Source organism: Salmo salar, chromosome 14, assembly GCF_965601325.2.
Source record: "Salmo salar chromosome 14, fSalSal1, whole genome shotgun sequence".
Taxonomy (NCBI): domain Eukaryota; kingdom Metazoa; phylum Chordata; class Actinopteri; order Salmoniformes; family Salmonidae; genus Salmo; species Salmo salar.
The window spans coordinates 66983023-66999334 of record NC_138304.1 but is presented as its reverse complement, the minus strand read 5'-3'; the positions used below and the strand labels follow the sequence as shown (position 1 = coordinate 66999334).

The 16312-nt window shown below is 42.1% G+C and overlaps 2 protein-coding genes and 3 non-coding genes across 7 annotated transcripts; 1 reads left to right on the top strand and 4 right to left on the bottom strand.

The window, feature by feature from the left end:
• The first annotated feature begins 1511 nt into the window (after positions 1-1511).
• LOC106570066 (putative hydrolase DDAH2) lies at positions 1512-9312 on the top strand. Of its 3 annotated transcripts, none has more exons than XM_014142018.3 (6): positions 1512-1800; positions 3037-3731; positions 3996-4184; positions 4765-4884; positions 5308-5451; positions 7207-9312. In XM_014142018.3, the coding sequence occupies exons 2-6, from the start codon at positions 3423-3425 to the stop codon at positions 7321-7323; spliced, it is 879 nt and encodes a 292-aa protein (XP_013997493.1). In that variant the 5' UTR covers positions 1512-1800; positions 3037-3422; the 3' UTR covers positions 7324-9312. The 3 variants fall into 3 exon arrangements, with proteins under 3 accessions (XP_013997493.1, XP_013997494.1, XP_013997492.1); XM_014142019.3 differs by lacking the exon at positions 1512-1800 and adding an exon at positions 1900-2053 and having other exon boundaries at positions 3041-3731; XM_014142017.3 differs by lacking the exon at positions 1512-1800 and adding an exon at positions 1900-2053.
• Positions 8546-12650, bottom strand: LOC106570065 (small ribosomal subunit protein uS7). The gene is made up of 6 exons (XM_014142016.2): positions 12128-12650; positions 11203-11312; positions 10736-10945; positions 10137-10265; positions 9688-9786; positions 8546-9505 (listed from the first exon to the last, which is right to left on the bottom strand). Exons 1-6 carry the CDS (start codon positions 12561-12563, stop codon positions 9437-9439), a joined length of 1053 nt encoding a protein of 350 aa, XP_013997491.1. The 5' UTR covers positions 12564-12650; the 3' UTR covers positions 8546-9436.
• Positions 9878-10008, bottom strand: LOC123726945 (small nucleolar RNA SNORA3/SNORA45 family). Its single transcript, XR_006759052.1, has one exon. It is a non-coding gene; the product is annotated as a small nucleolar RNA SNORA3/SNORA45 family (small nucleolar RNA).
• Positions 10448-10573, bottom strand: LOC123726942 (small nucleolar RNA SNORA65). The gene has a single exon (XR_006759050.1). It is a non-coding gene; the product is annotated as a small nucleolar RNA SNORA65 (small nucleolar RNA).
• LOC123726946 (small nucleolar RNA SNORA3/SNORA45 family) lies at positions 11012-11143 on the bottom strand. Its single transcript, XR_006759053.1, has one exon. It is a non-coding gene; the product is annotated as a small nucleolar RNA SNORA3/SNORA45 family (small nucleolar RNA).
• Positions 12651-16312: the final 3662 nt, after the last annotated feature.

Below are 16312 nucleotides of genomic sequence, written 5' to 3'. Positions count from 1 at the left end.
CAGTAAAAACAGTGGAGAGGATGCACTGTATGTGTAACCTGCAGTATAACATGATGCGTTTTATACATCAGTATTTCTTGCTGAAAAGCTTATGCACTCAACGTATGCATTCAGCTTATGCATGAGATAATAAAGAGAGAAAGAGAGGGAGACAGACAAACAGATGGACAGAGAATACTAAGAAAAAGTAGGTAAGAGACAGAAAGATATACTTGCAGTAAGAGTAGCGCAAGAGGAAGACCAGAAGACGAAGTAAAGAGAGGCAGAGAAAGTAACTGCATTACCCATAACTCCCTAAAGAGTGCCCTGAGGTGGGCAAGGAGGATAGTCAAGTGACAAGAGTCTTGTGATAGGGGTGGGATCAGACCGGATAAACAGTTTACCAGGCATTAAGCACACCACATACAGCCAGCCTTCCTGAAACCCATTAGATAGGCTAGGGTCATGTTCATACATCACAGAACGGAAGAAAACAGAGTGAAGCTAAATGAAATTGTCCAATAAGAACTGCTTGTTTTTTCATTTTCTGTTAAAAAAAAATGTTTTGCTATGTGGAAGGGAGGATTGGCTGGTTGGCCTATTCTAGTGCATGGTATGTAGAGTACAAATCCTCCACTGTATTTCAATGGGATGTTTTGTGTGGGCTGGAGTTGGGCTGGCAGATGGTGTTCTTTTGTTAATCCTGTGTGTGTGTGTGTGTGTGTGTGTGTGTGTGTGTGTGTGTGTGTGTGTGTGTGTGTGTGTGTGTGTGTGTGTGTGTGTGTGTGTGTGCATGTGTGTGTGGGCGTGTGTGTGTCTGTTTGTCTGTCTCTATGTGTCTCTCTCTCTGTCTCTCTCTCTCTCTCTCTCTCTCTCTCTCTCTCTTACGTCATCAAATGAACTTTAAAGCTTTTTTTCTGACTCAAATCAAATCTGCAGTGGACTGTTTTGAGATTTTTGACTGCAGTAACATATGCCAGTCGCTAGACGGGAACATTGCACTGCCCTGTCTGCAGGTCACACACGCCATCTGTCACTAGTGGGGCTGTTTCTGTGTTTACCATTTAATCAGAGACGAATATCTCAAACGTGAAACTGAGTAATGCTCAACGTTTGTAGGCCGAACCCCTCATGTGTGGTAAACCACCAGCATTGATAATGAATTAGACAACTGTTCTTCATTTTCCAAGACAGACACTTTGACAAACTATGTTGTGTGACTCCATCATATCTCTTTCTCTTGGACCCATTGCACAGATATATGACCCATATTGCAGAAAAGCCAGGATTATTTTTCACAGACAAAGACTAGAGGCCAACAACACACACACACACACACACACACACACACACACACACACACACACACACACACACAATTGAATAGTCAAACGTATTGCGTCTGTAAAAACAAAAGTGATGAAAGTTTGGGAATTAATAATGTGCCCAATTTAATCTGATGAGCGCACGATAAGAAAATAGCATTGCAAATGTATATAACTGTTCACGTTTATATGTAGAATGGGCGGATACAAGTTAGGCGAGGGTGCTGGGGGCTGTCACACTTGGAAACAATAGATCAGGGGGAAAATATGAATAAAATAATCTCTCCGAGTACCACTTGAAATCAATCTTTGTTACTATGAATTCTGCATAGAAAGAGTTTACGTTAGAAGCAACATTTCAACGGGTTTGGGCAACATTTTATAAGGAGATTAGCTGTTAAGCCTAGGCCTACTTTATTAAAGTGACAGAAGTCAGAATCGTTTGCGAGTTGAACTCCGGTGGGTGAATTCTATTCGATCTGCACTTTCATACAAGGTAAGAAGCAAATCTATCGTGATAATAACCTACTGTCAACTTTTCTCGTTGAGCGGAGAGGTGGAATCCTGGACAGGACGGACTGGTGGGGGATGGGGAGGGGAAGTGGGGGATGAAAGGGTGAACAGGGCAACGGGTGAGACGGGGAGAGGGAAATATAGAAGAGAAGATAATAACGAGATACGATGACCGGGAAGACACAGCCAGGGGAAAAGAACAGAATTTGAATAACCTCTGTAAAAGCAATAATAAGGTAGGCTTCCATCTTCACTTAGATTTTGGAATATTGACATTGCACTGGGCATGATGAGCTCTTACAAGCAAATATTTCAGATGCTTTTCGTGCAACTTGTTACTCTGCAGATGGCTGGCATGGGATGCTAAAAATACATTGAAATAAATTAGTAAGAGAAATGTTCCTAAATCTAGGTTTAGGTAGTCTACATTCCTAAAATCAATACTGAGAAACATCCCTTTTTGTTTGTTATTGTCTGATAGTTAATTCCATTTTGCCGTGAATGGTTATCACCCTGCTATCAAATGTTTTTTCTCTCTTAATTAACCAGAATACACAAAATGTAGGCAGAATGTGAACATATACAGACATAATATTGACAATCCTGCAACACTTGTTGCGTTCAGCAAAGAGAATATTGCCGCTGGGATTCACTAAAGGATGACAATAAAGCAGTGATTGTCTTTCAACTGTAGGCAATGAGCGGATATATTTGCCATTGCAAGGCCATTGTAGGATGTTGTGCTCAAATAATCTGCCCTTGAACAATGCAGCCCTTGTCTGTATTCTCCAGTCCACTCTGTTATCTGTATTAATTCTGGTTCACAGTTCAACTTGAAAGAAGAATAGTGTCTCTATCTACATGACTAGCTGTTGAATAATTGTTTTTATTTAGTTGGTCTCAATCATTTAAATCAAGTAGCATATGGGGGCGGTATATTGGTGAACACTGGACACTTCAGATCATCCTTTTTTTTTTTTTTTCATGCCATCTCTGTCCAACTCCAGTATCACCACAAAACAGACTTTTGTCTCTCTGAGGAAAATATGTTATGGTCCAGACAGTATGTCCTACAGTCGAAGAGACTGAGATGCGTGCAGTAGAGCAGGCACAATTGATCACAGGAACTTTCATCTAATGAGTCACAGAGCATGTACAAACATGCTTTATCCTTCTCATCAAAAAGCCCCAAAGAATCTGTCTCCCTACTTTCTTTCAGACAGCAATCAGACTGAAACTCCCCATATTTACCTCCCTGGAACTATGCGGTGGGTATTGGAGTGGCTGATCACTGAAGTGGAAGAACAGGGATGAAGACTTTCTCCAGTGTGTTTTCCTGCCTGGTTGACAGACTCCCCGTAGAGTTGCTGCTTCTCTCCATCACATCCCTTTAGTGTCCAGCTGGTCTTGCCGTCACACCTCGCAGCTTCTCAAACAGTTGGGAACACAATCTGACAAGAACTCTCACCCACTCCCTCCCACTCATCTAGTGGCATACACACACTTTCACTGTTCTGTCTTGTAGTGGCAGAACACCACTACTAGCCCATAGCCAGGGTACTCCCACACCTGCACACACACACACACACCACGCACACACACATTATGGCAAGCGTGTTGCCGTACGGCCGCTTCACCCATGCCGTGGTGCGGGGCATCCCAGAGACCTTTGGGAAGGTTGATGACGAGAAAAGCGACAAGGTCGAAAACGGGGAAACCACGATGGACCTGGCCAAAGCACAGCGTCAGTTTGGGGTGCTGACAGGGGCGCTGAGACAGAAGGTGGGGCTGCAGCTCATAGAGATCCCTGCAGACCCGGAGCTACCAGAGAGCTGGAGGATAGAGGATGTAGCGGTGATACAGGGAGACACGGCACTCATCACCAGGCCTTTCAAACAGCAGAGACGCAGTGAGGTAAACACTGACCACAACTGATAAAATGTTTTATTTTCTGTATCGCAGATTTTTTTTTTTACCCTAAATGAAGGAGATGTGTGTGTGTGTGTTGTGAATCATTCCACTGAACGTGTTGTAGTTCTGTCTAAATTAGTGATTTATGTTGCTGTTAATTATGTTTTAATTATAGATTAATGTTGCAGTAGAGTCAGTTTGACCTGGAAAATCAACTCCCTCTCCCCTTTTCCATCCCTCCATTTCCCTTTCTCCTATCTCCCTAAGACTGAAGCAGTGAGGAGGGTGATGTCGGAGCTCAACCTGACAGTGGTGGAGATGGGGGCAGAGGAGGGGGGCTCCGCAGGGGCCACGCTGGAGGGCAGTGACGTGCTCTTCACCGGCAGGGAGTTCTTTGTGGGAATCTCCTCCCACACCAACCACAGAGGAGCTGAGGTTCTGGCCGACACTTTCAGAGTGAGTATAGCTTGATTCCTTTCTCAAACCACATGAGAGGACAAGATCAAAAGTCCCTTCTCCTCCAACCTTCTCCTCCAATATGTTCTGAGAAAGAGGCAAGCAAAGAGGACATAAGGAATCAAGGAAAGACAAATTGGGAAAGAACCCATGTGTTGCAACAGGGATGAGCAGGTGGCCATTGTCCTATTGTATTATGAGATCTATAGTTAAAAGACTAATTATTTTTTATGTACAATGTAAATGTGTACTTCTTACATCTCTACCATGCTCCCATAAACTAGACATGATGTTTTCACAGTCAGGTCTATTTATTTACATTTTAATGGACTTGTAATGATAGTTAATACCATAACCTGTTGGTTTTGGATATTCGTCACTCAGGGTGTGGCATGCAATTGTGTGTGGGGCTTTGTTTGTGTCTGCCATCTGTCTGATTTCCTGATGTTGCTTTACATGCCATATTTACACTGTATTCATTATCTAATCTATCGGATTTCTTACTTGATTTGATGTCCCAGTACACAACCATATCCCTGTGTACAATATTTTATTCTTACCATCTCTGTCCTTGTTTTAGGACTTTGCTGTGTCCACGGTGCCAGTTTGTGGGGGAGCGCGTCTAAAGAACATCTGCTCTATGGGAGGTCCTGATACTATCATCATCAGCAACAGTGATGGGGCCAAGAAGACCCTCCGGGTGAGTGTGTGTGTTTGTGTGTGTCCAAGAGAAAGATTATTAATGAATATACTGTAGCTCTCTACCCATGTGCAGACCACATTCTGCTTGCCACAACAAACTCCCATTCAGACATGCAAAGTGATCACCTCAAAAGACTGTCTCCAGCCCAGTATTTATGTCACTGTGCTCAGATGAATAATGTAAATGATAAATCAAGCTTTATTGGGCTGTTTTAAACTCTCATGGTGTTGTTTAGAGCCCTATAAGCCCACATTACCCTAGTGTCTGCTCTATTTGGTCCCCATCCGGAGATGATTGGCTCATGCACATTTCAGTTTCTCCTTGTGTGGGCTACTCTAATGGGAACAGACCCTGGCCGCTGCTGTCACGCGAAACTTGTTAGCCCTGCCTCTGTGTGTGTGTGTGTGTGTGTGTGTGTAGATGATGGAGCAGCTGACTGATCACCACTACGAAGTGCTCACGGTCCCTGAGGGCGCAGCAGCTAACTGTGTCTACGTCAGGGGCCCCTCCAAAGTGGACTACCTGCTTCACCCGCCCACTGAGGAGTGTCCCGAAAGCGTCCCTGTGAGTGAACAGTGGTCTTTAGGTTATTTTACTAAGCAGTACTTTTTTATATCCACTTTATTGTGCCTTTGGCATATACATTGCCATCAGAAAGTATTAATACCCCTTGACTTATTCCACATTTTGTTGTTACAGCCTGAATTTAAAATTTATTAAATTGCTTTTTTCTCACCCACCTACACACACTACCCCATAATGACAAAGTTAAAACATGTTTTTAAAGATTTTTTGCACATTTATTGAAAATTGAAATACAGAAATAATACATTTGCATAAGTATTCACACCCCTGAGTCAATACATGTTAGAATCACCTTTGGCAGTGAATACAACTGGGAGTCTTTCTGGGTATGTCTCTAAGAGCTTTGCAAACCCGGATTGCACAAAATGTGCACATTATTCTTAAAAAAAATTATTCAGGCTTTGTCAAGTTGGTTGTTGATCATTGCTAGACAGCCATTTGCAAGTCTTGCCGTAGATTTTCAAGACGATTTAAGTCAAAACTGTAACTAGGCCACTCAGGAACATTCAATGTCGTCTTGGTATACAACTATATGGCCTTGTGTTTTACGGGATTTTCCTGCTGAAAGGTGAATTTGTCTCCCAGTGCCTTTTGGAAAGCAGACTGAACCAGGTTTCCCTCTAAGATTTTGCCTGTGCTTAGCTCTATTCCGTTTCTTTGTATACAAAAAAACTCCCAAGTCATTGCAGATGACAAGCATACCCATAACATGATGCAGACACCACCATGCATGAAAATATGAAGAGCGGTACCCAATGAAGTGTTGGATTTGGCCCAAACATAACACTATGTATTCAGGAGCTAAAGGTAATTTCTTAGTCAAATTTGTTGCAGTTTTACTTAAGTGCCTTATTGCAAACACGATGCATGTTTTGGAATATTTGTATTCTGTACAGGCTTTCTTCTTTTCATTTAGATTAATATTGTGGAGTAACTACAATGTTGTTGATCCATCCTGTTTTCTATCACAGCCATTCAACTATGTAACTGTTTTAAAGTCACTATTGGCCTTATGGTGAAATACCTGAATGGTTTCCTTCCTCTCCAGCGACTGAGTTAGGAAGGATGCCTGTATCTTTGTAGTGACTGGTGTATTGATACATCATCCAAAGTGTAATTAATAACTTCACCATGCTCAAAGGGATATTCTGTCTGCCTTTTTTTTTACCCATCTACCAATAGGTACCCTTCATTTAGGCTTGATATAACAAAGGGGTTGAATACTTATTGACTGAAACATTTCAGCATTTTTCTATTAATTTGTAAACATTTCTAAAAACATAATTTCACCTTGACACCATGGGGTATTGTGTGTAGGCCAGTGACACAAAATCTCAAGCTAATTCATTTAAAATTGAGGTTGTAACAAAACAAAATGTGGAAAATGTCAAGGGGTGGAAAATGTGGAAAATGTCAACTACTTCTGAAGGCAGTGTAAGAGAGAATTTCTTTATTTTCAGTACAAAGTCCCTCTAGTCAATTTCAAGAGTGCCATAATATGATGTTCTATTTCATTAACTCTTTCATTTTCCTCCCTGATGCAAAACACCATGAAATAGTCACATGATGAAGTGCATGCTAGAATAAAGAATGGAGGATGAACAGTAGGCTACTAACACAAAAGCTTGTCAACCAGCCGTCGCAGACCTTGGCCAAAGATTCTCCCCATAAATGTGAATGTAATAAAATGGTATTATATATATATATATATATATATATCTTCCTGCCCACCAGGCCTTCCAGAAGCTGATGGACTACACCCTCCTCCCTACAGCGTGTAGCGAGGCCTCCAAGCTCGGAGGGTCTCTGTCTTCATTCTGCCTACTTATCAACAGGAAGCCATACTTCTAAATGCCCTGCCCTTCTCCCATAGAACACACATAGACCTTCATTGACTATATGTAAATACAAATGTGAACATATCAAGGACATCGCCAACTGTTGGGCAGGGAGCTAAAGAGAAATTCTTAATGGGATCTTTGGGACATCCCAGATCTGAAGTTGAACTTTAAAACGGGTAAGATGGGGGCCCGGCACTACACAGGGCTAGAGGGTTCAGTGTGCATATTCTGCACAACTGCACCCCCTACTGTGGAAAGAGAGCAGTGTGGCTTGATGAACATTAATAGGCTGTAGATTTGAAATGTAGGTGTTCTGTATGCGGGCATTTTATGTCCCTATATAACAACTTGTATTTAAATACTCATCCATTCTCAAACCCACTCCAAGTAGGCTGTTTTTTTTTTGGCAATTTTAGTGGTAAACTTGCCATGGCTACCGGTCCTGAATTGAATAGGCTCGTCTGTTGTATGGATTCTATATCTATGGTTTTATCGACCTTTCGCAAATTTCTAAATACAATCACAGAAAAAAAGTAGTTTGGCGAGCAAATGCCTCGTGCTGAAAAAGACGAATCTCTCATTTTCTCAACTCAATATTTTGCGAACACGGAGGCGCAGCGAGAGGTTTTACTAATTCAGAAATCTTTCCAAACGAAAATAACTTGCCTGTTTATGTATGGGTGGCAATGTGTCGCGAATGTATTAGATTTTTTTTAATGATTTGCTACGCGAGGCTTATTTCAGAGTAGAATTTTGGCAATGCGGAAGTTGTTACGAGTGTACTGATGTGTGATGCACGTGACTGCCCGGCAATTTTGAGAATAAAAAAACGTTTGCCACTTTTGAAATCCAGGACGGATTGAGGCTAGTATAGCGTCTCTTCCCGGTAAATATAGGCGGTTGATTTATCCACCAATCCAGAGGTATAGGCGGGAGTTTATACAGCACACCATACACGATGTGGAAAAAGAATCCCCAGTACCTCTCGCTAACATCATTGATTTTTAGTAGTGTTTGTTGCCGCCTGATATTCTATAATCTGTTTTACGTCTTCTCATTGGCTTGGGCTATCTGTTGCATTAACGAGGTTGTTTGTCTCAGTGTAAGAGTAGCCAATCAGTAAAATGTGGGGAATATATTTATGTAAAACATTTATTTTACAAATAACATCCTGTCTCCAGCCATGTAGGCTAAATAAAGTAGAATTGAAGGAAATGAGTAAACACCTCTGCTCAACTGTAGGCCTTTGCCACCACGCAAATGTGATAGATGCATGTAAGGCTTTATTGTAAAGGGGATTATAAATGCACGTTTGTTGAATTAGAACACAGGTGAAACCTAAAATGCAGATTTGGAGGGTCTGCTTTTGAAAAATGTATCCTGCCACCAGGCCTGGCTGCATGCTTTTTATAGGTATGAATAAATTTATATTCTTTGTCAAACCCACAAGGACATAATGACTGATTTGTGAAATTGTACACATTTAAATAATGTCCTGGTGGTTGAGATGACGGTCAAAGAATAACCCAAGGAAGGTACAAGTTCAAAAGTCCCCTTCAACAATTTCCATCATTACAGTTGACATGTTCCTGTGGATTAACCAAGGCCCAAATTGGAAAGGCCTAAGGGTTGAAACACTGACAGTTGTTCATAAGGTCTCAAACGTAACTGAGGGTTGTACACTACTGCTCAACACCACCAGACCATGATATTTCAACTCGGAATAAACTGGCATTGTTTGAGTCACAGTACCTGGGTTTTGTACTTTGTTGTGAAGTCCTCATTGGTGATAACACATTACCACTGGCCTACTTCCCTTTAGAATACAAATCAGTAGTATGCAATTAAGACACTGCATTAATTTATATAGTTCAACTACCTATATAGTCAAAACAAGTAAACGCAATTTGTACTCAAATTCAGCATTTTAGTGTAGCCTTTATGTGATGTTTAGAACTTTGTATTTAGTACTGCAAATAAATTCATTTTAAACCTTTGACTAATTTCTCAACCCAGTCATGTACTGATGCCTTTATAAGTGTGCATTTTACTAAACACCATACCACATTAAACAAATTAGGTTCAAATTTATTTCCTTGTTTTTTTCTTCTAGAAAGCAAACTTTAACGGTTGGACTTGGCGACTCTCTCCAACTCATCCTTCTTCTTGATGGCATAGGAGTTAGAAGAACCCTGACAGAGACAAAACATTCAATACACTGATCAATACCAAATAAATTGACATGGAGAACTAGTAAAATGCCCCCCCTAACATAACAGCACACTATAAAAATTGTGTGAAAACTGCAGACTGGTTCAGAACCAAACATTAAATGCTGTTTCAGTACTTGAGACTACACTTTAAACAGTCTCACCTTAGCAGCGTTGATCAGTTCATCGGCGAGGCACTCAGCGATGGTCTTGATGTTCCTGAAAGCAGCTTCTCTTGCTCCGGTGCAGAGCAGCCAGATTGCCTGAGACAACACGGTGGGGGCAGACATGCACAACACAGAAAATAAATAAACTATGTTGTGAATCTACACAAAACGCAAGTCAACATGGACATTCTGTATCTGAGCTGGTGATTGGCTGGGCCACAAGAGACTACAGCCAATGAATAGGCAAAGATGTTCACTCTGCGAGCACTCTAGCACACCAGGACAATAAGTTTGTCAAGGCGTGACTCTAGCCTCAAGTACACAAATGACGTCTTTCATATTCCTGTTGCTTCACTTGTGACAGCCTAGATTTTTGGCAGTGAAACAAGTCGCAGCATACACAGGCACTGAGTTGGAGAGCAGAATGTGCAGGCAGTCTACTTTACCTGGTTGACTCTTCGCAGAGGGGACACATCCACAGCCTGCCGCCTCACAGTACCAGCACGACCAATACGGGTGGAGTCCTCACGGGGTCCACTGTTGATAATGGCATTGACCAGCACCTGCAGGGGGTTCTGGGGGGGGCAAGGCAGATGAGACAAGGTCAACCACCACAACTGTAAACCATATTCAGGGGTACAAATCACAGGGAAAGCCACTTAGAGCCTACATATGGGACATCCAGCTGATTGAACTAAAATTGGAGTGATAACTAACAAGAGTAGGCATGGACTTAAAGCATTAAAAATTCCATGTGGTGTGTTCCAGGCCTTTCGGCACAGTTACCCATTTGTTTAGGCAGCCCTGCTTCCTAGAGCTGGGTCCACCTGAGCCTCCACTGGATTATACCCAGGTCACTAAAACAGACCAGCATAGTGGCGGGAGGCAGACATGGAGTTTAAGGCAAAGACTGCGTTCCAAACGGCACCGTATTCCCCATTTAGTGCATTACTTTTGACCAAGAACCATAGTAACACACTAAAGGGAACGGGGTGCTATTTGGGACGTAAAAAACAATGTTGGATAAGGTAGAGATGGTACGTACCTCACCAGTGAGCAGGTGGATGATCTCAAAGGCATGCTTAACAATGCGACAGGTCATCAGCTTCTTGCCGTTGTTGCGGCCGTGCATCATCATGGAGTTGGTGAGACGCTCCACAATGGGACACTGGGCCTTGCGGAAACGCTTGGCAGCATAACGGCCTCCAGAGTGTGGCAGGTACTTAGCATACTTCTCCTTCACGGCAATGTAATCCTGAGGTGAAGCAAAAAGCATAAATACTATTTCCCTTCCCAAGAATTTAGGTTTAAGGGAATACATACATATTTCTGAGCTGGTGATTGACTGGGCCACAAGAGACTACAGTCAATGAATATGCAAAGACGTTTACTATGCGAGCACTCTAGCACACCAGGACAATGAGTGTTGTAAAGACGTGACTCTAGCCTCGCTTACACAAATTACATTTTAGTGCCTAGAAGGGTCACCAGTGGAACATTGAAATGCTTCACCTGCAGGGAGATGTCATTGATCTGAACATCATCTGTACTCCATTTCCCAAAGAGCTTGATTTCTGGCGTTTCAGCCACTGCTGGGGCAGTCTCCCACGACTCTGAAGTCACTGGAGAGAAACATAATTTTTTGGTCAGGTAATACTGGTGATTTAATTATGAGATTCAAGGTACCACAAGCGCAATGTCTGGCCGCAGATCCCACAAGACAAAAGGCCTTGTAATAATGGTATCCTACATTAATCAATGACATTACCACATTATGATCAACTAATTCGTTGAATGCAACAGGAAACACCAGGAAGGAATTTCTGCCACTGCTGCAGACACACGAATAGTTAGCTAACGTTAGACATAACGGTTAACGTTTACTAGTGATGTTGGCAACGTGAGTTAGGCTACACATGGACAGCATAAATACATGTGTAAATAACTACCTGTAATTAAGTAGTAGGAATAAAAAACAGACAATGTGAACGAGTCTACACACTAGGCCCAAAAGCCTAACAGCTCGAGTCTACCAACTAGCGGTTGCTAGTTAGTTACAGTAACGTTAATTTCACCAGCCAACGTCAAATTGTGAGCAAAACTACAATATATTTAAAATAGCCATGCGTTAAAACAGAAAACGAAACATATTGTAAAGCAACATAATGCGTTGAGTGATCCCGCGAGGACGCTAAACGTGTAGTTAGCTAGACATACATGTTGCACTTGTGCTAACATCGCGCTAACAATCTTCCCTGATGAAATCATTTGAGCACGGAGCAAACACTCAAATTCTTTAAAAACTTTGGACAAAAAAAATAAATAGTGATATACTTTTGACTCAAAGGCAAACGAGTAACGTTACACGTATGATGGTTTTACATTGTGCTCTTTCATGCAATTTTGGCCACGAAAATCGTATATTCTTTTCACTCACTTGTCTGCCGTTCTGTACCACACTTCTCAAAGACGTAAAAAGGGCCTGATGAGGTTGCCTCATGCAGATATCCAGCAAGGCGGAAATGAAGCAAAAGTATCCGGCTTGCACGGGTTTTATGGAATTTTAGTTCCATGGCAGAAATCTCATCTCCGATATTAACATGAAATTTGGAAATGTAATGACAACTGAAATTGGAGCATATGATTTCCCTGACGTGTTTTACATAAACCCTCATATTGAAGTTATTGATGTGGTAATTCACATATGTTTCAATGAAAATAATCCGTCCTACTGAATTTGGATGGCGCAAGGATAGTACACTTAACAAAAATATAAACGCAACATGTAAAGTGTTGGTCCCATGTTTCATGTGCTGAAATAAAAGATCCCAAATGCACAAAAGACGTATTTCTCTCGAATCTTGTGCACACATTTGTTTACATCCCGGTTAGTGAGCATTTCTCCTTTGCCAAGATAATCCATCCACCTGACAGGTGTGGCATATCAAGAAGTTGTTTAAACAGCGTGATCATTACACAGGTGCACCGGGGACAATAAAAGGCCACTAAAATGTGCAGTTTTGTCACGCAACACAATGCCACAGATGTCTCAAGTTTTGAGGGAGCTTGCAATCGGAATGCTGACTGCAGGAATGTCCACCAAAGCAGTTGCCAGAGAATTTCATGTTAATTTCTCTACCACGCCTCCAACGTCATTTCAGAGAATTTGGCAGTAGGTCCAAACCGGCCTCACAACTGCAGACGTGTGACCACGCCAGCCCTGGACCTCCACAGTCTACTTTTTCACCTGCGGGACAGCTTATGAAACTGTGGGTTTGCACAATCATACAATTTCTGCACAAACTATCAGAAACTGTCTCAGGGAAGCTCATCTCCGTGCTTGTCATCCTCACCTGGGTCTTGGTCTGACTGCAGTCTGGCTTCGTAGCAGACTTCAGTGGGCAAATGCTCACCTTCAATTGCCACTGGCACGCTAGAGAAGTATGCTCTATACAAATTAATCCCAGTTTCAACTGTACCGGGCAGATTTTCTGATGTCAATGTTGAACAGAGTGCCCCTTGGTAGCGGTGGAATTATGGTTTGGGCAGGTATAAACTATGGACAATGAAAACAATAGCATTTTATCGATGGCAATTTGAACGCACAGAGATACCGTGATGAAAGGCCCATTGTTGTGCAATTAATCCGCCACCACCTCATGTTTCAGCATGATCAGTGGCGACCAGTGATTCAGGGCAGGTGGGGCAGAGCCCCACATGTTTTGAGCCCCACATTTTTTGCCCAAAAAAGAAATGGTGGGGCAAGCCAGCAGAAAATACAAAGCATTGCGCCATGATTGGCTCAGTGTTCTGTCACTCATGGGGACACTAAATCTCCGCCAAGTCTAAGGGAAGACTTAAAAAATTCTAGCCCCTTGGGTGCTGCCATAGAGGGACGTTAGAAGTGCCCATCCAAGAAGGCTCAAGGTCATTAGCCACAGATAAAATTACGTCAAATCACAGACAGCTGAAGTTGGAAGTTTACATACACATAGGTTGGAGTCATTAAAACTTGTTTTTCAACCACTCCACACATTTCTTGTTAACAAACTATAGTTTTGGCAAGTCGGTTAGGACATCTACTTTGTGCATAACACAAGTAATTTTTCCAACAATTGTTTACAGACAGATTATTTCACTTATAATTCACTGTATCACAATTCCAGTGGGTCAGAAGTTTACCATGCCTTTAAACAGTTTGGAAAATTCCAGAAAATGTCATGGCTTTAGAAGCTTCTGATAGGCTAATTGACATCATTTGAGTCAATTGGAGGTGTACCTGTGGATGTATTTCAAGGCCTACCTTCAAACTTAGTGCCTCTTTGCTTGACATCATGGGAAAATCAAAAGAAATCAGCCAAAACCTCAGAAAAAAAATTGTTGACCTCCATAAGTCTGGTTCATCCTTGGGAGCAATTTCCAAATGCCTGAATGTACCACGTTCATCTGTACAAACAATAAGTATAAACACCATGGGACCACGCAGCTGTCATACAGCTCAGGAAGGAGACGCGTTCTGTCTCCTAGAGATTAACGTTCTTTGGTGCGAAAGGTGGAAATAAATCCCAGAACAGCAGCAAAGGACCTTGTGAAGATGCTAGAGGAAACGAGTACAAAAGTATCTATATCCACAGTAAAACGAGTCCTATATCGACATAACCTGAAAGACCGCTCAGCAAGGAAGAAGCCACTGCTCCAAAACCACCATAAAGCCAGACTACGGTTTGCAACTGCACATGGGGAGAAAAATCGTACTATTTGGAGAAATGTCCTCTGGTCTGATGAAACAAAAATAGAACTGTTTGGCCATAATGACCATCGTTATGTTTGGAGGAAAAAGGGGGACGCTTGCAAGCCGAAGATCACCATCCCAACCGTAAAGCACGGGGGTGGTAGCATCATGTTGTGGGGGTGGTTTGCTGCAGGAGGTACTGGTGCACTTCACAAAATAGATGGCATCATGAGGCAGGAAAAGTATGTGGATATATTGAAGCAACATCTCAGGACATCAGTTAGGAAGTTAAATCTTTGTTGCAAATTGGTCTTCCAAATGAACAATGACCCCAAGCATACTTCCAAAGTTGTGACAAAATGGCTTAAGGACAACAAAGTCAAAATATTGGAGTGGCCATCACAAAGCCCTGACCTCAATCCCATAGAAATTTTGTGGGTAGAAAAAGTGTGTGAGAGCAAGGAGGCCTACAAACCTGACTCGGTCACATCAGCTCTGTCAGGAGGAATGGGTCAAAATTCACCCAATTTATTGAGGGAAGGTTGTGGAAGACTACCTGAAACGTTTGACCCAAGTTAAACAATTTAAAAGCAATGCTACCAAATACTAATTGAGTGCATGTGTAACCGATGTGAAATGGCTAGTTAGTTAGCGGTGGTGTGTACTAATAGCGTTTCAATCGGTGACGTCACTCACTCTGAGACCTGAAGTGGTTGTTCCCCTTGCGTTGCAAGGGCCGCGGCTTTTGTGGCGCGATGGGTAACGATGCTTCGTGAGTGTCAGTTGTTGATGTGTGCAAGGGTCCCTGGTTCGAGCCCAGGTTGGGGCGAAGAGAGGGACGGAACCTACACTGTTACATATGTAAACTTCTGACCCACTGTGAATGTGATGAAAGAAATAAAAGCTGAAAAAAATTATTCTCTCTACTGTTATTCTGACATTTCACATTCTTAAAAGTGGCTATCCTAACTGACCTAAAACAGGGAATTTTTACTAGGATTAAATGTCAGGAATTGTGAAAAACGGAGTTAATGTATTTGGCTAAGGTGTATGTAAACTTCCGACTTCAACTGTATGTACAGTAGCTTTGATTGGACTGATCATGTCAACATTATACTTTCAAAATCTTAGCTAGCAGTCATCATCATGAATCAAGTCGACAATTTACTGGCAAATCCTTTTTAATCCTTGTCATATGAAGAGCAATTATAGATAAAACATATCGGTGCTCATCGACCATTGGACATAAACATTACACAACAAGTTGGAAATCGCTAATTCAACAATAAGTGGTTTGGAAGGAATCAGTGGCTAACTGCAAGCGTTGCAAAGCAATCACTAGCCCGCTATTCAGTGGAGTTGGTGTGTGGTCAAAGTCTGGGCTTATGGGTCTCTTTTCCAAGCTTAAAAGGATAAATATTCAACATTGGCCATGCTGTCAATGAAGCATGATTTGTCCCACGCTCAAAACAACTAACTCGAACTGTGAAAACTTGACTTCAAGACAACTGGGAATTCCGGAAAAAAATTAGCTCCGACTGGGAAAGACGTTTTGAACGGTCATCCAACTCGGAATTGTAAGTTGGGGACTTGGGCCTCTTTCTAGAGCTACGACCTGAAGATCAATTACATTATCATGAGTCGACCTTGTTTATTTCCGAGTTCCCAGTTGTCTTGAAAGCACCATATATCCAGAGAATGCCAGACTTTGATGACAAAATTTGCCCACGAAGGACCGCCGCGCCACCTTCCTGTTCAAGTGAGCACAGCACAACAACGTGAGTCCAAAAATGTCTTGTATGCTGTTGCATAAATTATATAATATGCCAGGGAGGTATGTATACTGTAGCTAAGAAAGTAATACTCAGTGTCTGTTGTGTAGTAAGCTGT